This window comes from Carcharhinus amblyrhynchos, chromosome 4 (genome assembly GCF_965287045.1).
Source record: "Carcharhinus amblyrhynchos chromosome 4, sCarAmb.v2.hapA, whole genome shotgun sequence".
Taxonomy (NCBI): domain Eukaryota; kingdom Metazoa; phylum Chordata; class Chondrichthyes; order Carcharhiniformes; family Carcharhinidae; genus Carcharhinus; species Carcharhinus amblyrhynchos.
The window spans coordinates 127,607,092-127,631,614 of NC_137327.1; the positions used below are offsets into that span (position 1 = coordinate 127,607,092).

Genomic DNA, 24,523 nt, shown 5'->3' on the forward strand with positions numbered 1-24,523 from the left:
GAGATAGTGACGGTGAGCCACATTCTTGAACTGCTGCTGTCAATCCACTATTGGAAAGGGAGATCGAGATTTCTGACCCAGGGACACTGAGTGAATGGTGATATATTTCCAAGTCAGGGTGGTTTAATGACGTACTTGCAGACTGTGATGTTCCCAAACATCTGCTGCCTTTCCTGACTTGTGCATTGTATATAGATGGTGGACAGGCTTTGGGGAGCCAGGCAGTGAGTTATTCTCTACAGAGTTCCCAGCCTCTGACCTGCTTTCGTAGTCACAGTACTTATCTGTCTTGTCCAGTTAAGTTTCTGGTCAATGGTAACCCTCAGGATGTTGATGGTGATGATGACGTTGACAATATCACTCAGGATGGATAAGTGTGAACCAGGGGCACGAGTAGTCATGGGAAGGTACTTACGGGAAGGTAGGCGCTGGAGATGTACCACTTGCGCCCATTTAGCCCATATAATTAAGGTGCCCTATTAATTACCCCTCAATCTCGCACTATCAGCTGTGGACTGAGCATAACTACAGAGGTTGTGGCCTGAGAATTTTCACTATCTTCATCTATCCCGTCAATACCAAACCATTGAGTCATTACAATGATTTAATTGCAAAATATCAGCCATTGCCAAACATGACATGTAATGGATACCAATGAGAGGTTATAAAGTGTGTACTCCTGCAATATGCCCCTTAGGTATGAACATTTCAACCACCCCCCTCCCTCTCCCCCAACTTCAGTGAAATTTGAATGAACAGATTGTTGCTTGGAGACAGAAGTTAGTTTAGACGCAATCCCACATGACTATGTCTGTCTGAGGGTCAAATATCTGTTCACTTTGTTCTAAAGGCTTGTCTTTACAGCTTCCTGACTGAGATAAGGCAAACAGTTCAAGTTCTCTGTTAGCGCAGTTCAACCTTAATAGCGAAACCAAAGTCCACAGGGTCGACTTTGATTTTACAATAATCAAAAGAGTAAGAGAGGGCAAGAGATAAGTCAAGAAGTTGATAACACCTTTTCCCACACAGCTGGGGACAGAATTCCTATTCAACATCTTAAAGTAAATCAGAAAATAAGTATTAAAAATACAGCAATATTCAATGCTGCAAACTGCCTTGAGATACTTAGCTACATTAAAGGCACTATATAAATGCAGGTTGCTGTAATTTCTTGTGCTGATTGGCACAGTGGTTAGCACTGCTGCCTTGCAGTGCCAGGGACCTGCATTCGATTCCTGGCTTGGGTCATTGTCTGTGCGGAGTCTGCATGTTCTCCCCGTGTCTACATGGGTTTCCTCCGGGTGCTCTGGTTTCCTCCCTAAATCTGAAAGACGTACTGGTTAGGCCATGCTAAATTCTCCCTCAGTGTACCCGAACAGGCGCTGGAGTGTGGCAACTAGGGAATTTTCACAATAACCTCATTGCAGTGTTAATGTAAGCCTAATTGTGACACTAATAAATAAACTATATTTATTGTCTTAAAGTGCATCAAGGTAGGTAAATCCCAGAACACTGTGGGAGGCTAGGGGGGAAATTGTGGGTCCCCTAGCTGAAATATTTGAATCATCGATAGTCACGGGTGAGATGTCTGAAGATTGGATGGTGGCAAAATGTGTCTTTGTTTAAAAAGCCTGGCAACTGTAGGCCAGTGAGCTTCATATCTGTGATAATTGTTGGAAGGTATTTTGAGAGACAGGAATTACAGGCATTTTGAGATGCAAGGACTGATTAGGGATAGTCAGCCTGGCTTTGTGAGTGGAAAATCATGTCTCACAAATTTGATTGAGTTTTTTGAAGGGATAACCAAATAGGTAGATGAGGGCAATGCAGTTGATCTTGTCTACATGGACTTTAGCAAGGCCTTTGACAAGTTAGCGCATGGTAGGTTATTGCATCAGGTTATATCGCACAGGATCCAGAGTGAGGTATCTAAATGGATACAAATTGGCTTCTTGACAAAAGCCAAAAGTAAAGGGCTGTTTTTCAAACTGGAGGCCTGTGACCAGCAGTGTGCCTCAGGGATCAGTTTTGGGTCCATTGTTACTTGTCATTTATATTAATGATTTGGATGAGAATATTGGAGGCATGGTTAGTAAGTTTGCAAATGACACCAAGATTGATGGTGTAGTGGATAGTGAAGAAAGTTATCTCCAATTGCAACAGGGTCTTGATCAATTGGGCCAGTGAGCTGACGAATGGCAGATGAGTTTAATTTAAATTAATGCAAGGTGATGCGTTTTGGTAGATTGAACCAGGACAAGACTTATTCAGTTACTGGTTGGGTGTTGGGGGAGAGTTACAAAACAAAGAGATCCAGGGGTACATGTTCATAGCTCCTTGAAAGTGGAGTCACAGGTGGACAGAGAGGTGAAAAAGGCATTCGGCATGCTTGGTTTTGTTGGTCAGAACATTGAATACAGAGACATCTTGTTGATGTTGTACAAGACATTGGTAAGGCCACACTTGGAGTACTATGTACAGTTATGGTCACCCTATTATAGAAAGGATATTATTGAACTAGAAAGAGTGCAGAAAAGATTTACTAGGATGCTACCGGGACTTGATGGTTTGAGTTATAAAGAGAGGCTGGATAGATTAGGACTTTTTTCTCTGGAGCATAGAAGGCTGAGGGGTGATCTTATAGAGGTCTATAAAATAATGAGAGGCACAGATCAGCTAGATAGTCAATATTTTTTTTCCCAAAAGAAGGGGAATGTAAAACTAGAGGGCATAGGTTTAAGGTAAGAGGTACAAAAGTGTCCAGAGGGGCAATTTTTTCACCCACGCAGACACAGGGAGAACGTGCAAACTGCACACAGACAGTGATCCCAGCCAGGAATTGAACCCAGGTCCCTGACGCTGTGAGGCAGCAGTGTTAACCATTATGCCACCATGCCACCCATTATCAAGGCTTTGAGCAGAGATTCTGTTGCTGTCATTAAATTCCTGGTCCTCTAGTCATTCGCTGAGCAAAAAGATAGATGGTCTGTGGATCATGAGACTGTAAACTACGAATTAGATTTGTTAACAATGAAGGTGAAACAGTGTGATAATGTCTTGCATTTTATATTAATTTACAATGATTAAAGATTTTACTGACTCTCTTAATAATGCTGAACCTTGACTGGTGTCCATAACATGAAGCTTAAATGTGGATTTCTGTTATACATCATGAAGTGTCGACATGCTACATCCATAAAGACTGCAGTGCAGTGGAACTGATGCGTTTGGAGTAAGCATATATAGGAGATACTTTCCATTCCTTTCACATTTGATTTGAACATTCAATCTTAATCACATTCTAGGGCAGCACGGTGGCAGAGTGGTTAGCACTGCTGCCTTACAGCGCCAGGGAACCAGTTCAATTCCTGGCTTGGGTCACTGTCCTATGTGAAGTTTACATGTTTTCCCTATGTCTGTATGGGTGTAAGTCTCTTTTAAGAGACTTCTGGATGAGCACATGGGATTTAATGGGATTGAGGGTTATAGATAGGCCTGGTAGTTTATGCAGTAGTGTTCTACGTTCTATGATTCCTGACGTCCCCATGCCACATCGCAATACTCAGTTCAATGACCCCCTAGTCCCTCACCAGTGGGAACATTCTTTCTGAATCTATCCTGTCTAACCTTGTTAAAATTTGATGTGTTTCTATGAGATTCTCTCTCACTTTTCTAAACTCCAATGAAAATAATCCTAACCAATTTAACCGGTTTCCTCCCACAGTCTGAAAGATGTGCTGATTAGGTGCATTGTCTATGCTAAATTCTCCCTCAGTGTACCCGAACAGATGCCAGTATGGCGACCAGGGGATTTTCACCATAACTTTATTGCAGTATTAATGTAAGCCTGCTTGTGACACTAATAAATAAACTTTGAACTTTATTGTAATCATACAGGAAAGGAAGCTTTCAATCAGTGCCAATTGAGTCATTTAAGTCGCCAATGCAGGAGCCCAACATTCCCGAGATCCCATGAAATAAGGCTTTGGGAAGGACAGGTACAGAGGAGATGTCAGGGGTAAGTTTTTCACTCAGAGGGTGGTGAATGAGTGGAATCGGCTGCCATCGGTGGTGGTGGAGGCAAACTCGTTCGGGTCTTTTAAGAGACTTCTGGATGAGCACATGGGATTTAATGGGATTGAGGGTTATAGATAGGCCTGGTAGTTTGTGCAGTAGTGTTCTACGTTCTATGATTCCTGACGTCCCCACGCCACATCGCAATACTTCACTTGGCAGGTATGCCCAACTGTTGGCAGCCTGTCCAACATCAATCAAAGGGCCAATTAAGGTAATTAAGTAAGCAGTGAACTGCAACTTTCAGAGGCTCATTGGCTATTATGTTTGATCATAGAATCTCTACAGTGCAGAAGACTTACGCTCCAGCATTTGCTGTGCCCCTAGCCAAGCAGTTCCAGTGCAGCTACAACACTGGCATCTATCCAGCAATGTGGAAATTTTGTTTTATTCATTCATGGTACACCGGCATCGCTGGCTGGCCAGTATTTATTGCCCATCCTTAGTTGCCCTTGGAGGGCAGTTAAGAGTCAACTGCATTGGCCAGGTATGTCCTGTACACAAGACACGGGACAAATCCAACTTGGTTAATTACACTTGATCATCAGTAAAATCAGGCAATGTTTTGGCCACAGTTACATTCTGCGGCAGTGAATTTCACACATTCACCATCCTCTAGGTGACAAAATTTCTCCTCATCTCAGTTCAATGACCCCCTAGTCCCTTACCAGTGGGAACATTCTTTCTGAATCTATCCTGTCTAACCTTGTTAAAATTTGATGTGTTTCTATGAGATTCTCTCTCACTTTTCTAAACTCCAATGAAAATAATCCTAACCAATTTAACCTCTCCTCATATGACAGACCTGCCATCCCAGCAATCAACTTGGTAAACCTTTGCTGTACTCTCTGTACAGGAAGGACATCCTTCCTCAGATAAGGACACCAGAAAGAAGGAAGTGTAATTAACCAAGTGTTCCAGGTAAGGCTTCACCAATGCTCTACACAATAAATATTCTCTTGCTACATACCAACATACCATTTGCCTTTTTTACTGCCTCTGTCCCTACGCACTTACTTTCAGCGACTGATGCATGAGGTCACCAAGGTCTTGCTGATATTCACCTCTCTCAATCTACCCATTGAAGTAATCATCTGTCTTCCTATTATTGCTACCAAAGTGGATAATCTCACATTTGTCCACATTGTACTGCATCTGCCATGCAGATGGCCACAGACTCAGCCTGTCCAAATCACACTAAAGCATCTTTGCATCCTCCTTACGGCTCACTCTCCCATCCAATTTTGTATAATTTGCAAATTTGGAGATAATACATTCAGCTCCCTCTTCCAAATCAATAGTATATAATGTGAATGTAGGGATCATAGCACAGATCCCTATGGAACCCCACTAGTCACTGACTCCCAATCAGAAAGAGCAAAGACCTGGACAATATCCAGGCTTGGGCTGATAAGTGGTAAGGAGCATTTATACCACACAGGGGCCAGGCAATGACCATCTTCAACAAGAGAGGATCTAACCATCGCTCCTTGACATTCAGTGGCATTACCACTGCTGAATCCCCCACAATCAACATCATGGCAGTTACCATTGACCAGAAAGTGGATTTGGCCAGTCATATAAATAATGCAGATACAAGGGCAGGCCAGAAGCTGAGAATCCTGCGGCGAATAATTCCCCTCCTAACGCCACAGATCCTGTCCATCGTCTACAAGGCACAAGTCAGGAGTGTAATGGAATACTCTTTATTTGCCTGGATGAGGGTGGCTCCAACCACACTCATGAAACTTGACATCATTCAGACAAAGCAGCCTGTTCAGTTGGCACCCCTTCCACAAACCTTCATTCTCTACACCACTGCAAACAGCGACAGCAATGTGTACCATCCACTGTAGGGACTCACCTAAGCTCCTTAGGCAGCACCTTTCAAACCCACGACCACTACCATAAAGGACAAAATCAGCAAATACCTGTGAACACCACCACCCGGATGCTCTCCTCCAAGTCATTCACCATCCTAAATTGGAAATATGTCAGCATTCCTTCACTGTTGCTGGGTCAAAATCCTGGATTTCCCTCCCCAACATCATTGTGGGCCAACCTACAGAACACGGACTGCAGCGATTCAAGAAAATAACTCACCACCATCTTCCCGAGGGCAATTGGAGATGGGCAATGAATGCTGGCCTCGCCAGTGACGCCCACACCCCATAAAAGTTTTTGTTTTAAAAAGTTAAAGGAAATGAGGGATGCATAAGAGTGGAACAGTGGTTAGCACTCTTGCCTCACAGCACCAGGGACCCTGGTTTGATTCTGGCCTCGGGCAACTGATTGTGCGGAATGTGCACATTCTCCCCATATCTGTGTGGGTTTCTTCCAGGTGCTCCGGTTTCCCCCCACAGTCCACAGATGAAAGATGTGTAGGTTAGGTGGATTGACCATGGTACGTTTCCCCTTAGTTCCCCAAGGTATGTAGGATAGGTAATTAGCCATGGTAAAATGTGTGGGTTTATTGGGGTAGGGCAGGAGATGGGCCTGGATAAGACGCTCTTTCAGAGAGTTAGTGCAGACTTGATCAGTCGATGGCCTCCTCCTGCACTGTAGGGATCCTATGGATATCTTATGGTATCTCAGTTATGGTTATCTTATGGTTCTAAGAGACCAGCTTTGGAGTTCTTGGGAGTGTACTAGCTCAATAATGAACGTTATGCAACTCGGGTCATCTGAATGTGTAGAACAATTAAATCATAGAAATATTTACTATATGCAGTAAAAATAACTCAAAAACAGAACACAACTTGTCCTCCACAACTATGTAATTTAATTTGTGACAGTAACTTTAATATGCTGAAAGGAAATCGCAAATTTGTCTGAACCACAGGACACGGATTTAAGATGATTGGCAAAGACAGTGAGTTATTGTGGTCCGGAATGCTTTGCCTCCAAGGACAATAGAAGTTTCAATAGTAACATTCAAAGGAGAACTGGATAATCCCTGAAGGGAAACATTTACACAGTTATGTGGAGATACCAGTGATCTAAAATAATTAAACAGATCTACGAAAGAATTCGCACAGATGTGAAGAACTGAATAGCTTCCTTGTGTGCTAAATGATTCTAAAATTTGATATGTTTTTACCTACATTGAGTCAAAGACTCCCTACAATGCAGAAAGAGGGCACTCGGCCCATTGAATCTGCACCAACTCTCCAAAAGAGCATCTCACCCAAGCCCTCCCCTCCACCCTACCCCAGTAATCCCATGCATTTACCACAGCAAATCCACCTATCTTACACATCTTTAGACTGTGGGAGGAAACTGCAGCACCCAGAGGAAAGCAATGCAGACACGGGGAGAATGTGCAAACGCCACACCTCTAGTTTATACTAGGGTGGACCAGTTATCATTAATACCTCCACCCTCCAATACTGCAGGGAACTCCTCACCTCCCTGGCTAATCTGTGGGGACTGACTGTAGCCCTGCTGTTTAGAAAAATATACTGTTTATTTTTCATCTTTCTTTTTTATCAAGTTGTTTTTGACCTTAACTCTTGGCCATTTGCTCATATAGTGCTACAGCTATTTGAGCCTGTTCAACAATACAGTCAGATCTGAATATCTCCATCAGCTCCACTCCACCCTTCCTGACCCATGGCTGCCCTCCAACCTGCTGACTACCCACTGACCTGACCCAGCTACCCTTCCCAATCACCTGACTGCCTCTCCCAGTCCAATCCAGCTACCCCCACCCACTTACCATCTCACTCATCTGCCACCCTACCTTCCTTGCCAACCAACCCATCTGCCACACCTCACCAATCTGCCCCCCTACCCTCCCGCACCCCCCATCCCCCACCACCTCATCCCCTCACTTTCTGCACCCTACCCATTCATTCACTCACCCACTCACTCATCTTCACCAAGTTTCCCCGACACTAATCCACTGGGATGGATCTCTCTGATAGATGATCTGCTCCATGTGTCTGTAGAAGCTGCAGGAGGCTCGGAGAAGTAAGGTGATTGCCACTTGGCAGAAGATCCAAGCCTTTAGCTCCTTACATGGCTCATAAATGGTTTCGTAACCTTGCTATGCTTTGGCCTGCTTCATTATGTTAAAGGTTCTATATAAATAAATTAATATTGTTGCATAAATGACAATGTGCAGAACAGAATTTTAAACTTTTACCGACCTTTGCACAAAGAAGTGCTTCTCAATGTTACTCCTAAAATGTTTGGCATTCTCCAGACTCTCTAAAGCCTGTCCACCATCTACCTGGCACAAGTCAGGAATGTGATGGAATACTCTCCACTTGCCAAGATGACTGCAGCTCCAACACTCAAGAGGCTCAACACCATACAGGACAAAGCAGCTGTTTGATGGGTCACCCATCCACAAACATTCATTCCCTCCGCCACTGATGCTTAGCAGCAGCACTGTGTACCAGCTACAAGACGCCCTGCAGGAACTCACCAAGGGTCCTTAGGCTGCACATTCCAAACCCACGACCAAAGAAGGACAAGGGCAGCAGATACATGAAAACACCACCACCTGCAAGGTCCCCTCCAAGATACTCACCATCCTCATTTGGAAACATATCACCAATCCTTCACTGTCGCTGGGTCTAAATCCTGGAACCCTCTCCCTAACAGAACTGCAGATGTACCTACACCATATGCAATGGTTCATGAAGGCAGCTCTCCACAACCTTCTCAAGGGCAATTAAGGGTGGGCAATAAACACTGGTCTAGCCAGCGAGGCCCACATCCTGTGAATGAAGTTTAATTTTGCTCTGTGGAAACTGAATCTTCCCATCAACCCTACCTGTTCCCTTTCATATCTTGACATGTAAGGTTTACACTAAATGTCCTCACAGTAGGACTAGGGGGCACAGCCTCAAGATAAAGGGGAGGCGGTTTAGAACGGAGTTGAGGAGGAACTTCTTCACTCAAAGGGTGGTGAATCTCTGGAATTCTCTGCCCGTTGAAGTGGTGGAGGCTGCCTCGCTAAATATTTTTAAGAAGCGGGTTGATGGGTTTTTGATAAGAGAAGGGATTAAGGGTTATGGGGAGAGGGCGGGAAAGTGGAACTGAGCCACGACAGATCAGCCATGATCTTATTGAATGGCGGGGCAGGCTCGAAGGGCTAGATGGCCTACTCCTGCTCCTATTTCTTATGTTCTTATGTTCTTAAAGGGGACAAGGAGGTACGCATGCAGAATTTTATTATTATGTTTAAGCTGAACACCAATTTCCAGTTAAAGTGACACTAAATCCTTCAATGAGATAATCAGTTAAAATAGCAATTTATTTTTGTAACAGTAAATGGAAATAGAATAAGATTTCTATCCTGAATGTTTCCATCCTCATTGCTAATACTCATGAAAATGTTGGTCTAGTTGTTCAAACGTTGAACCAGTTTAGCTTTGATAAATCTTTACAGACATGAGCTCAGGCTGCATGGTCAAGCAGAACAAACTCATCTGCCAGCTTCAAACCGGGTGTCAACATTCACTTAGTTGGTCGCACTCTGAGTCAGAAGGCTGTGGGTTCAAATCCTGCCTTGAGTCCATAATCCAAGCCTGGCAATGGAGTGCACCGCTTCAAAGAGACTGCCGACCCACTAAAAGTGCCACCTTTTGACAGCACTAACCAAAACAAGATCCCGTCTACCTGCTCAGGTAGATGCGAAAGGTCGCGTGATGCCAACGTTGAGCAGGGACATTGTCCCCCTGCGCCTCGACCAATATTCATCCCTCAACCAAGCTTCATCTCAGGGTCATTCTCACCTCATGGGAGTTTGCTACATACAAATTGGCTGCCTCATTTCGACAACCGAGCCTTTGAAAGCCCTTCATTGACTTTAGGATGTGGACATGCCAGCGTTGGACCATCGACACCACAAACTGCCAGCTCAAAGTGGAGAAGGTCTCCAAGAAGATCGCACATATCGACACAGACATCAAGTTTCTACAGAGCTGCAAGAAAGCAGGCAAGATACCAAAAGGACTACAGATCACAAACCCACTCAGGTCAACCGATAACACAGACTTACACTGAGAGACTTTGCCATTCCAGTGCTACAAAATAAACCTGTTAGACTTTAACCTGGCATTGTGGGACATTTTACTGTTGACATTAGGAAGCTTTGGGATATCTACTTTCCCTCTGCTTTCAAGATCTTTATCTCTTTTGCTATGGAATGTAAACGTTGCAGGTGACTAGAAATTGAAAAACAAAAATTGATTCCAAGCTGTAGAAACATTGACCAGAATTTTCCCACCCCGCTCACCATGAGAATCATAGCGGGTGGTGGGGGTGGAGCGGGGGGTGGTGCTGGTGGACCATGCAAAGGTCCTCAGGCAGAATTTTCCGGTTTTGGGGTAAGCACAGATGGAAAATCCCACCCATTTACTTTCATACCTCTGAAAATTTTACATTTCTGCACCCAGTGCATGTGCAAAGTGATGAAACACCACAAAGACTGAGGCCTGAATTCTCCAATCTTGCACACCCTGTCACCACTGCCAGCAAGAACAGAGAATTTGGCACGCAGCCAAATCTCCATTCACAGCAGCAGGGCTGGAGAATCCCAGTCGCGGGCAAGGTCAGAGAATTCTTGGAATCCCTACAGTTTGGCCCATCCAGATTGCTCCAGTTTCCCCCTACAGAAGAAGGAGGCCATTCGGTCCATTAAGCCTACACCAACAGCAATCCCACCAGGCCCTATACCCTTAACTCCACACATTTCCGCTGCTAGCCCCCATTTCAGCCTTAGAATGTGAAAGCGTTGAACATTTAATAGCGTACAGCAGTTCTTAGAGTATTGCTGAGTTTACTAGCAGGCAACAAAATATTACAAATGAAAAACACTGCACGCACAAGAAATTGTGTGTATACAAGAGTGGAAGAGTGGAAAGATTTAAATAAGTAAGAAGTCTGACAACACCAGGTTTAAGTCCAACCGATTTATTGGATAGTAAACTCACAAGCTATCAAATAAATCGGTTGGACTTGAACCTGGTGTTGTCAGACTTCTTACTGCGTTTACCCCAGTCCAACACCGGCATCTCCACATCAAGATTTAAATAAAGCAGACTACTGAGTGCTGAAGGTAGTACAGTGGTTAGCACTTCTGCCTCATAGCACTAGGGACCCAGGTTCAATTCTAGCCTTGATATCCATGTGGAGTTTGCACATTCTCCACATGTCTGCATGGGTTTCCTCCAGGTGCTCCTGTTTCCTCCCACAGCCCAAAGATGTGCAGATTCAGTGGGTTATCCATGCTAAATTGCTCCTTAGCTTCTCAAGGTGTGTGGGTTAAGGGGATTAGCCATGTAAATACTTGGAGTCACTGGGATAAGGCCTGGGTAATATATTCTTTCGTAGAGTCAGTGCAGCCTTGATGGGCCAAATGGCCTCCTTCTGCACTGTAGGGATTCTATGATTAAGCTTTCATATTTTCTCTTGTAAGGCTGCAATTTCTAAAAGCATAAGTTAGTTTAAGTGAGGATGATACTTACCTGCAGGGGCAGCCTTTGAGTGACTAAAATTGTGATGTTGAAATAAAAGTTATCCACATTGCACTGTATTTTAATAATATTTTATCATACATACATACACAAGTCTTGCGGGCAGAATGTGGCATTAAGATTTATTATCTGGGATATCATAATTCCACAGTCATACAGTTGAGCAATTTATTGAAGAAAGGTTTCATCGCAAACAAACAGCAATTTAGAAAATAGCTAACTGATTTCAACAACTGCCAGGGGGAACCCAGCCCATTTCCAAGGGATGAGCCATAATAACATATATGGGACAGGCTGCATACCCTCAGTGGTGCCCTCAATACAGCTCAATGGCTTGGAACTGGTCTAATATCAGGGAGAGGTTGGAAGAAAGATAGGTCCAGGTTATGTAGGTATGTGGGGGGGAATGAGCAACAAATTACAGCATTCTATTGCCCTCACAGAAATAACTGCAGATGCTATAGTTAAGAAAGCCCACCAACGCCTTTACTTTCTCAGAAGACTAAGGAAATTTGGCATGTCAGTTACGACTCTCACCAATTTTTACAGATGCACCATAGAAAGCATTCTTTCTGGATGTATCATAGCTTGGTATGGGCTCCTGCTCTGCCCAAGACCGCAAGGAACTACAAAAAGTCACGAATGTAGCCCAATCCATCGCACAAACCAACCTCTCATCCATTGACTCTGTCTACACTTCCCACTGTCTCAGCAAAGCAGCCAGCATAATTAAGGATCCCACGCACCCCAGACATTCCCTCTTTCACCTTCTTCTGTCAGGAAAAAGATACAAAACTTTGAGATCACGTACCAACTGACTCAAGAAAAGTTTCTTCCCTGCTGCTGTCAGACTTTTAAATGGACCTACTTCACATTAAGTTGATCTTTTTCTACACCCTAGCAATGACGGTAACACTAAATTCTGCATTCTCTCATTTTCTTCTCGGTGAACAGTACGCTTTGTCTGTATAGTGCACAAGAAACAATACTTTTCACTGTATGTTAATATATGTGACAATAATAAATCAAATCAAATTCAGCCTTTACTTTCCATGGTGTAATCTTCTGTGCCACCTAGGATGTACTAAGCCATGTGTCCATAGCGTGCACTCTGCTTGGTCCACCATTATCTTTGTTGCTATACCACAGGCAGGAGGTATATCGCAGTTGCAGCAATGGAATGGTGAGGCAGATGATGACATAGTGGTAATGTCAGTGGGCTAGTGATCCCAAAGCCCAGGCTGAAGTTTTGAGGAAAACAGGTTCAAATCCTACCATGACTACCACTGGAATTTAAATTCAATGAATGAATCTAAAGTGACAGTGACAAGTAATGATCATCAGTTTAAAAACCCATCTGGTTCACTAACGCAGTGGGTTTCAAACTTTTTTATTTCAGTTACCCTCTTTTACAAAATGGTTGTCCCTCATGGCACATTGACTAGGCAAGCTGCAAAACATGCTGTTACAGTCTCAATCAAAACAGGATTTACAGTACATTTAATTATAACCTTCTAACTTTTTCCCTTCTTAAACTGCACATGACTTGAAATGTATCAGGCAATACTAAACTCTTCCTTCTTATGCTGGCTATGTCATCTGAGTCAGGAGATCTTCATTGTCATAATGCCTTCAACAAAATGTGCGCTATAAACAGAACATCACGCTGGTGGCACTGAGGCACAGCTATTAGCACTGCTGTTTTACAGCACTAAGGACCTGGGTTCAATTCCAGCCTCAGGTCACTGTCTGAGCACAGCCTGCACATTCTCCCTGTGTCTGCGTGGGTTTCCTCCAGGCACTCTGGCTTCTTTCCACAGTCCAAAGATGTGCAGGTTAGGTGGACTGGCCATACTAAATTGACCCTCGTGTTAGGGGACTTAGCAGGGTAAATGTGTGGGGTTATGGGGATAAGGCCTGGTTGGGATTGTGATCAGTGCAGACTTGATGGGCTGAATGGCCTCCTTATGGATTCTATGTTTTTTTTTCAAACAGGATACCCAGTGACCCATTTTCAACATCCATGAGAACATAAGATGAGGGGATCGAAAGAAAACATGCCAAGACTATTTACTGTGAAGGAACCAAGACAAGTGTGAGGGCTGTTTAACATTTTCAGGTATTTTGTGGAAGATTATGCAGAGCTTGTAAAACCCTTTCAAAAATCCATTAAGGAAGGAGGACCAGCTGAGAGATAGAGTAGAATGGGGAGAGAAAGAGAATCAGGCCTTGAATGATTTAAAATTGGCCATGGTCAGGGCCCCAGCTTTAGGATTACCAGGTCTCATCAAACCTTTTCACATTTTCTTTGAGGAAAATGATGGAATGCAAGCTGCAGTAGAAACACAAAGACATGGAGATAGATTGAGGTATTACTCAGCACAATTAGACTCAGTTCTAGGGGTACGCATCGATGTGTGAGGGCCTTAGCCTACGCATCATGGCCATAAGCATTTCTGAACCACTTACTTTAATGGAAAAAAAGAATTCTTCACAAACCAACACAATAGTGCAGCTTCTCGAAGTAGGAAAACTGAAAGGGGCTTCAGATGGAAGAGACTCAAGATGAGAGGCAAATCTACCAGGAGACAATTATGTAGAAATCAGTAGAGATATAAGGGAAAATCCAACAGGGTGGGTTAACAGTACCAGGAACCGAATATGAATGTGTTACAGATGTCAATGAAGAAACATGCTAAGGCTAATAGGAGAAATTACTCACAGGTAAGAGAGTGATTAACCCAGATGTGGATGGGGGCCAGGAAACACATCTGTGACACACCCCACATCACATGGGCAGTGGTAATTAATGAAGAAGGAACAGTGATCGCAGAAGGACAGATTCCAGGAAGCAAGTCAGCAGAGGTAACCGAACTGATAGCTTTAGAATGGAATGCAGGAAAACATGTTAACAGTCACACAAACAGCAGATACGCTTTTGAAGTAATTCACAATTACATTATAGCCTGGAATAGGCAAGGTTTTGTTATCTCAAGTGAGAGACGCATACAACATGAAAACCTGATAAAGATCAGAAAAGCAGCTCAGATTCCTTCAGAAGCAGCAGTTTTCAAAATACAGGCCCACAAGAAGATTACAAGCAAAGCTCAAGAAGAGAACAGTAAAGCAGGTAAGCCAGAGCAAAATTTGAAAGGATCATAAGTAGTAGGTGTGGCAGCAACACAAGCAAGGGAGAGTTCAGACATTGACGTGAGACAAGTACAAGTGCAGGATCCAAAGGAGGAGAAACAAGGGTGGAAAAGACTAGGACGGCAAAAAGGATGAGATGGATTATGGAGGAGAGAGAGGAAAATAATAGCTGCAGAGGCAATACAGCAGACCTTACTAAAAATATATTATGGAATAGCAGTTAGATACAAGGTGACCAATTTAATTGGAAACTGTTGGTGATGAAGGGATTGGGAGAAATGATAGCTAAAATCAGTGTGCCCAAGTAGAACCAGGACATCACTGTAAGGTGAAGATGGGTAGTCAACCAAGACCTAAGGGAATATGGGAAAATTTGCAGATGGATTTCACAGGACAATTGCCAGGAATGAGAGAGAAGAGCTATTGCCTAGTTATTATTGACCAATTAGTGGGTGGCACAGTGGTTAGCATTGCTGCCTCACAGCGCCAGGGACCCAGGTTCAATTCCTGGCTTGGGTCACTGTCTGTGCAGTGTCTGTACATTCTCCTTGTGTCTGCATGGGTGTCCTCGGAATGCTCTGGTTTCCTCCCACCGTCTGAAATATGTGCTGGTTAGGTGGATTGGCCCTGCTAAATTCTCCCTCAGTGTACCAAACAGGCGCTGGAATGTGGCGACTAGGGGATTTTCACAGTAACTTCATTGCACTGTCAATGTAAGCCTACTTGAGACACTAATAAATAAAGTTTACGTTCACTAGATGGGTGAAAGCATTTCCAAGTAAGGATGCCACAGCAAAAACCATAGTTTTAATATTGGCAAATGAGACAATACCTAAGTGGGGAATGCCCCTACAGTTAGATTCAGATCAAGCAACTCATTTCACTGGGAGAGTTTTGAGAGAAGTCTGCGGAATGTTGGGGATAAAACAGAAATGTCACGTACCTTATCACCTGCAGAGTTCAGGAATGATAGAACGTATGAACAGAACACTCAAAAATAGTTCAGCTAATGCTATTCTGAATGAAGGAAACAATTGGATCCAGGCCTTGCCTGCAAAATTGCTGTGACAGAGAGCCACCTCATTTCAAGGAACAGGTTTAACTCAGTTCAAATTGATGACTGGTAAGGCAATGGCCCTCCCAGAAGATGTGATGATGGGTGATGGGGAGCTTGAAATTAGAAGAGAGACAGTATTTCAGTGCATGAGAGACCTGGTAGACCATTTGCATTCTCTTAAGAAGCAGATAATTACTCAGCAGCAACACAAAGATTGGATGAAGTTGGCAGAGGAAAACACTCCAAAATTACCTACACCTAGAGACGAAATACCAGTACAATTAATGACAGACAAGAACCCAAAAGAGAAAAAAGCTTTGACAAAGGATCATCTGGACTTGAAACATCAGTTCTTTTCTCTCATTACAGATGTTGCCAGACCTGCTGAGATTTTCCAACACTTTCTCTTTTGGTTTCAGATTAACAGCATCCGCAGTAATATGTTTTTATCTAATGATAGACAAGAAAGGATTAGGTAAGCTTTAGTGTAGTTGTGACAGGACAGACATGTGCCCTTACTGATGAGAAATGTGGTTCCAGATGGAGACACTAGACAGAGTTGAAACCGTACCCTAGTGGGCAAGCCAACTGTACTAAAAATGTTCCAGTCAATGAATAACCTTGCAGAATTCAAAATTAAATGGCTCCAATAGCCACAGAACTGATGAAAGGGTTAATTGGATTTACAGACAAAATTAAGATATAGGCAGATGCTGGAATCTGAAACAAATCAGAGCTGGAAGAGCAGCTCTGACGAAGGGTCACCTCAACTCGAAACGTTGGCTCTTTCTCTCCACAAATGCTGTCAGAATGACTGAGATTTTTCAGCATTTTCTGTTTTTGTTACAGACAAAATTGTTAGGTTAGCCAAAATCATGATATTGAAATGAGATTAAGTATGAGACTAAAATGTGAATCATTAAGCTATCATGTTACTAATTTTAAGACCTCAGGACCTCTCTGTTTATTATTACAGGATACTGGGTGCAAAGCTGATCAAGACATCAATAATTGAGAAGAATTACAGCAGATTTTATAGAAAAATATAAAATTATGAAGGGAATAGATAAGATAGAAGCAGAGAGGTTGTTCCCACTGGTGGGTGAAACCAGAACCAGGGGCATGGCCTCAAAATAAGGGGGAGCAAGTTTAGGACTGAGTTGAGGAAGAACTTCTTCACCCAAAGGGTTATGAAATTCCCTGCCCAGTGAAGCAGTTGAGGCTACCTCACTGAATGTTTTCAAAGTAAGGATAGATAAATCTTTGAACTGTAAAGGAATTAAGGGTTATGGTGACCGGGCAGGTAAGTGGAGCTGACACCATGGAAACATCAGCCATGATCTTACTGATTGGCAGAGCAGGCTCGAGGGGCCAGGTGGCCTACTCCTGCTCCTAGTTTTTATGTTCTTATGCTCTTATTAAAAGAAAGAAGATTGACAACCAAAGAAATCAAGCCACAATACTGAGTTAAGCTAGAACATTTGAAGATAAAGGCGGCCAAACTGTAGCATGGTTCTGTAAAGTATATTTATCTTTTTCAATGTTAACAAACAGTCCAGAGACACCATTGAATTGACAAGATGACTGCATCTTATTTCATTGTATTACTGAGTTTACTATGTTTAACACAATCAGTCCATTGAGGGATGCATACTAATACTTATCTGTATATGGCATACACATGTGCTAAGACTGCTGACATATCTTAGCATTGGATGTGCACATACATCCTCATTCATGCAGAAGAAGGGATGCCTTTCCATCCAGTACCTTTATTATGGGCAAACTTGATAGTTGTGCCATCAGCTTACTCAGTCTTTTAGGAATCACCAGGCAACACTAAGCGGTTTTATCAAGGAATGTGACAGAATAAACTTTTATAGAACTAGGGCCTTGCACAGGTGGACCAGGTCACGTGAATAGATCTGTCTTTAACACAGCCAGCCCCCAGCTTTATTTTGAATGGAGCAGATTTGGAGGCCCACGGAATAGTGTGTATCGAGAATAAGAATGGCCATGGAGTGGATTTAGGAAGCAGCAAGCGGAGATAGTCAGTAGATGTAGCAAGTAAAATTTGTCTGGATCTACCCAAAGATGGCCAAGTTTGTAACATTCCATATTGTTTTGAAGGCGAGAATACACATCCAATTCTCCATGGAACTTACTGGATTTGTGGAAATAAAGCATACCCGTGGTTGCCTTCTGGCTGGCAGGGATCATGTTACTTGGGATATGTAATCCCATATATTTATCATATCAACCACTTCTAAAGGAGAGAAAGGGGTGCCCTAGTGGGATAGGACCATTTCTTGGGGATAATGATCCCACCTTATTCACATATGAGACTGTCTATGGAAATAGAGGCCGTTACCTCAATTTTGGAAAAGGTTGTGAATGATACTGCGACAGTCTTTGCAGAGATCAGTGATGAGATGGTTGCAATGTGCACAGTGTGCTACAGAATCGTATGACATTAGATTTTATCCTAGCAGCTAGGGGGTGGAACATATGCTTTGACTGGACCAAAATGTTGCATCTACATACCAGACACCTTGGAGAACATAACTAATCTGGCGACACATATTCAGAAAGAGGTCGAGAAACTTAAGCAACCAGGTCAATTTTCTCTGGGGAAACGGCTGAATAGCATCACTAGGAATGAGCATTGTGCAGGGGATCACACACCTTTTTAATCCTCATTTTGATGATCATTGTGATTGTACAGCTGTTCAAATATTATTGTTCCATGGCAACCAAAACAATGGCAAAGATGGCATCAATCGAGGAGAAGAAGGAAACAATGGCTATAACACCCGTACCACCGAGGTCTCCAACACATCGGAACATCGACTTAAAGACATAGCCTTTAGTCTTGCCCTTTAGCGTCAGGGAGACTAGCGAGGGTAAATGCATGGGGTTATAGGGATAGGGCCTGTGTGGGATTGTGGTTGGTGCAGACTCAATGGGCCGAATGGCCTCCTTCTGCACTGTAGGATTCTATGATTCTGGATGACATCTTTTGAATGCCGTACATAAAATGACATTACTTTTTGATTTTTGGCATCAAATGAGAATAAACTCTGATGCAATTACACACAATCAACATAGGGGTAGTTAAGATAATCAAAGAGGAGAGGGGAGAAATTAAAAACCAATCAGACACTTTAAAATTTATGTTTATTTGACGGCCTGGTGTTGACTTAGCCAATCGGCCAGGCGAGGGAATTGTAGAAGGGAATTTTAAATCAGCTAGTGAGATTCAGACAGATGTAGTCATTCAGTAACTAGGATAGCTAGAAAGGGTTAAATTATTCTTCATAACAAGTTAATGTTGGCAGTTTGCTCATATGTGAACGCAATAACAGTATTAAAACAAATGAATATGATTTTAAGATATATATATCAAAGTATTGAATGTATTTTAATATATAAAATGTATTGTTCGTCTCAGTCAAAAGAGCAAATGCTACAAATTATAATGGTAAAGTCAGAAGGTTAGAACTGGGAATCCATTAGTCTGCAAAAGTAAGTGTTAAAAGTTTCAAGTTTTTGGGACAAATATTGTAACATTATAACAGCATACATTGTCTAGACATAAGATGGTGTATCTCTTGGGGCCAGAAATCATGTATCTCTCTGTCTTGGTGATGTGCCAGTGGGGAAGGTTCATCTGTGGAAAGCTTCCATAGTTACATAGCAACCAGGAGTGCCTTTAACCAAAATGGGAAGATGTCCGGAATTAAATGGACTAATATGATATAATTGCCCTGAGTGGCATATTGCAATTGACTAAGGTACTCTGTCAAAAGCTGGCCTGACATGTAAGCACGAAATGAAATTGATTTTAAGCTAATGAAGAGGCATATCTTAAGATAACAGAAAGTGTAATCATTCAGTAATTTGGCTGAGTGCTTCAAACCTTTGGAGATTCTGTGCTCTAACCCTTCAGGAATCCTTCAGAACGGCTGTATGCTAATGTATGTTTGTCTTGAACGATTTTTGTGTTTAAAATAAATTTTGATTATGTCTTTTGAAGAGAGATTTTGCCTTTGGTGAGTTTTTGAATAGAGTCTAAGTTTTTGACATTGGCCACCTTTTTAAAAGAAATGCCCCACTACAGTAAGTGACTGCAACAAAGGGTAATTATTCCTCCTCGTCACTGATGACCTGTCTGCAACCTTTGACATGGTTAACAAGAACCAAATTGCAATTAACTCACAAAGTGACTCTCACAAGCTTTGTATCATTAGAAGTATTTTATACTCATTGAAAATTGGCAACATTGCTACATTCTTAAACTTAATCTTGCAGTTCACTAAGTCTGAAACTAGCTGAAACAGGAAGCCTGTGCCAGAATGAAAATGTTTAGATTTAGGTTGTTCACTCTGACATGCATATCCTACCTGGATAAATGAAGAATTGCAACAATACAAGTGACCCACTGTTCCTCTTAACTGTACAGTTAACTGCACCTCTATTAACAAGAACTGCATTATTCCTGTTACATTCCTGGAGTTCTTTTAAAGTTTACCATCTATTTATTAATGTCGCAAGTCAGCTTACATTAACACTGCAATAAAGTTACTGTGAAAATCCCCCAGTCGCCACAATCCAGCGCCTGTTCAGGAATACTGAGGGAGAATTTAGTTAAAGTTTTAAAGTTCATTGATTAGTCACAAGTAAGACTCACATTGCAATGAAATTACTGTGAAAATCTCACACACTCTGGCACCTTTCGGGTATACTGAGGTAGAATTTAGCATGGCCAATACACCTAACCAGCACATCTTTCAGACTATGGAAGGAAACCAGAGAACCAAAAAGTATAAAATGTGCTGCAAATCTATGTAAGGTGTGCCTAATTTTTTTGGACACCCGGTCTTGCAAGAACGTTAAATAAAATATCTTGCTCCTTCAGAACTTGACTTGACTAAATTGTTTGACTGTGAGCTGTGTTTCTCCACACAGACGGTGACCCAAGGCTGGTATCGAACCCAGGTCCCTGGCGCTGCGAGGCAGCAGTGCTAACCACTGCACCACCGCAATCGTATTATTCCTGTTATGTTCCTGTAGTTGCATTACTGTACGTTGCATATTCAGACATTCATGATGTGGAGATGGCAGCATTGGACTGGGATGGCCACAGTAGGAAATCTCACAACACCAGGTTAAAGTCCAACAGGTTTATTTGGTATCGCGAGCTTTCGGAGCACTGCTCCTTACCTGATGAAGGAGTCACTGATGATGGAACAACGGTCCGAAAGCTCATGATTCCAAATAAGTCTGTTGGACTTTAATCTGGTGTTGTGAGACTTCTTACTGTATTCAGACAGTGATACGTGGGTTTATGATGTTTAAATTACATTCCAAGCCAGTTATTTTCAAATGCTTTGGGGAAAGTTGGGTCAGAAGTTCATCTCGGGTAGTAGTGCAAATGGACGCTATTTGATGGATCACCCTCATATACAGCATCAGATATTCAGTTCCACTGCAATCAACTGAAACCCTTTGATCTTTTTATAACTTTAATCCGCCATAATTGCTTCATAGTTAAGTTTTTCAAAGAATGAAATAATGCAATGATTTAGTTAGTTAAATTATCTCAGTCCTTTTAGTAGTTAGGATTTTGCTGAAACTGCACACCAAATTTCATGTTTATGTACTGGTCAGTTTTTCCTCGCATTTGCGATTGATCTGGGTTATCCTCTGATATCTTGTTTTATATCAAATTGGTTAGTGGTGAACCATAGGTTTCTGCTGGAACATCGTAACAGAAATGGAACATTTTTGCCCCTTGAGCCTGTTCCGACAGTCTTTGAGATCATGGCTGATCCACAACCTATTTCCATATCCCCATCTTTGTCCCGTATTCATAAATACCTTTTATTGACAAAAACATACCAATCTCACATTTAAAATTAACAATGGATCTGGTATCATTTGATGATGAGAGGTTAAAACTCCTACAACGATTTATATGCGCGTTTTTTTTTCCTAATTTTACTCTTGAAAGGGCAGGGTGTATTTTTTTAGGTCGAACATTCAGTCCTAGACTCTCCAACCAACAGAAATAGTTTGCCTCTATTTCCTCCCCTTAATAACTTGTAAGTTTTGACCAAAAACTCATCCCTTAAACTTCTAAGTACCGGGGGCAACGACTTTAGTTTGTTTAATGTCTCCTTGTAGTTTGACACTTGAAGCACGTATCATTCTGATAAACCTACATTGATTCGCTCCAAGACCAATATAGCTTTCCTTAAGGCGTGCTGCCCTGAACTGTCCCAGGTAACTCCAGCTGTAGGCTAACTTTGTGTTAAGTTTTAAGTTTATTTGTTAGTGTCACAAGTAGGCTTACATTAACACTGCAATGAGTTACTGTGAAAATCCCCTAGTCATCACACTCCGGCACCTCTTCGGGTACACTGAGGGAGAATTTAGCATGGTCAATGTACCCAACCAGGGTGTCTTTCGGACTGCGGGAGGAAATCGGAGCACAAGGAGGAAACCTATGCAGACACGGGGAGAACCTGCAGACTTCATGTGGACAGTAACCAAAGCCGGGAATCAAACTCAGGTCCCTGGCGCTGTGGGGAAGCTCCAGCAATCAGGGATAAAGGCCCCAACAGAACCATAGAAAAGTTACAGCACAGATGGAGGCGATTCAGCCCATCTTGTTCATGCCAGCCCAAGGACACCCAGGTGTCCTTTCTAATTCCATCTTCCTGAACCTGGCCCATAGCCCTGCAGTTTACACCACTTAGAGTGCAGATCCAGGTACTTTTTTAAATGAGTTTAGGGTGTCTGCCTCCACCACCAACTCAGTCAGCGAATTCCAGACATCCACTACCCTCTGCATAAAAAATACCTAACCTGTCTGAATCTGAATAATATCACTGTCTGCTGACATACCTTATGAGTTAGCTTTGTGTTTAGTTGGTTTGTTATCATCTTAGTTGTAATTCTAAGCTTCTAATCTGCATTTACAAAATTCCTTTGCACTTTTCAATGCAAATTACTCACTGCATTAGGAAAGGATTTTTTTGGTTTAAGCAACGTTTCTCTTCAAATTCAACTTTAAGTAAGCCTGATCTCTTTAATCATCCCTTCTGGGATGATCAGCGATACTATCCTCAAGCACAAACGTGGATCTGGATTGTGATATAATTCATTATCCACACATCAGAAACTGGCTATGTCCCAGGTGTTTAAAAATAACAGTTGTATTTCTGAAATAACAGTTGTATTTCCAAACGCAAATAGTTATTTTCTTCCCAGGCGAGGACACAGAAACTGACCAAAGTAAACTTAATTTCACAAAATCACAACCTTCTTATTTGACATCGCTGGATCCAGCAATGAGAGGCAGCGCTGTGATAAAATAACTGTTCCCATTAATCATTATGTCTGATTCAATGTTAAAGTGGATAAAATCTTGTGTAACCCCTCACCCACTCTGCAGAAGAAGAACATCCTGCTCAGGTGTGAAGACATTAACACAGCTCAGCACAAAGACCAACTCAAGACTAGGTGATCAAAAAGTGTGGGCTTTGTTTTTTTTGCAGGAACACACACACACATGCACAGACACACACACATAGACATAGACACACATAGATGCACACACACACATGCACACACACAGACATATACATAGACACGCATACACACATAGACACACACACCTGGACACATACAGACACACACAGGTACATAGACACACACATAGACACACATAGATACACACACACATACACACACACATAGACAAACACACAGATACACAGACACATACATAGATACACATAGACACACACATAGACATACAGACGCATACAGACGCATACATACACACACATATAGACGTACACATAGACACAAACACAAAGACACACACTGACATGCAGACACTTAGGCACACACACACACAGACACATACATACACATATAGACACACACACATATCCACATAGACACAACATACACACATACACACACACAGACCTCCTCTCCTCCGGCTGCTTCTTACCAGGATTTCTGAGTTTCCTATTCCTGAACACCGATATGATAACCAGCACATTCCCCAGAATGTCCACCACGATGGTGAAGATCAGCACCGTGGCCAGTGCCGTGGTCACCCCGGGAGAAGGTGTCTGCTCAGATTCCCAGGACACCAGCTCCGAGCAGTTCCCATCATCCGACATGTCCTTCTTCACCCCTTGCTCCTTCCAAGCGGAGACCATCCAACTCCCAACCTCTTCCCTTCCTCGGCCACCAGCAGACAGATTCACAAGAGAGCAGATGTCTCCAACAAGAATCGATTTCTGCTGCCTTGATCATAAAGGCTTTCTTTATGTGAGCTCCCTCTCTCTCTCGCCTTCATGCTCCAAACTTGCTCAACAGAAGTTAACTTTAGAGCAGCCTCCTGCCTGGTTCCATGCTGCAGGGCGGAGTGCTTGTCCCTGGGGCTGCCCATTTGGGAACTGCGAGACTGGTGCTGTGCCGGACTGGCAACATGTGCAGGTGTGGAGTGTAGCTTCTTCTACAGCGAGTCATTTCTTATCCCTGCTGGGGTTGGCATGTGTTCCTGACTGCCCAGTGTTCAGGGGAGCTCCACACTGCCATCTCTCTCTTTCTGTGCACCTTCTACTGAGAGGAGTCAGCCGGGGAGGCACCAGCACTCAAGGCAGAAGACCTGTGTGTGTGTGTGTGTGTGTATAAAGTTAACCTCTGCCTCCATCCCTTCTCCCAGTCC

General features: G+C 42.7%; 1 protein-coding gene across 1 annotated transcript in view; it reads right to left on the minus strand.

The window, feature by feature from the left end:
- mtnr1c (melatonin receptor 1C) overlaps nucleotides 1-23,972 on the minus strand; it is a 177,628-nt gene extending 153,656 nt beyond the window's left edge. Inside the window, exon 1 of the mRNA XM_080188263.1 lies at nucleotides 23,798-23,972. Within this exon, the coding sequence (XP_080044389.1) occupies nucleotides 23,798-23,972 (175 nt within the window). The remainder of the gene's footprint in view (nucleotides 1-23,797) is intronic.
- Nucleotides 23,973-24,523: the final 551 nt, after the last annotated feature.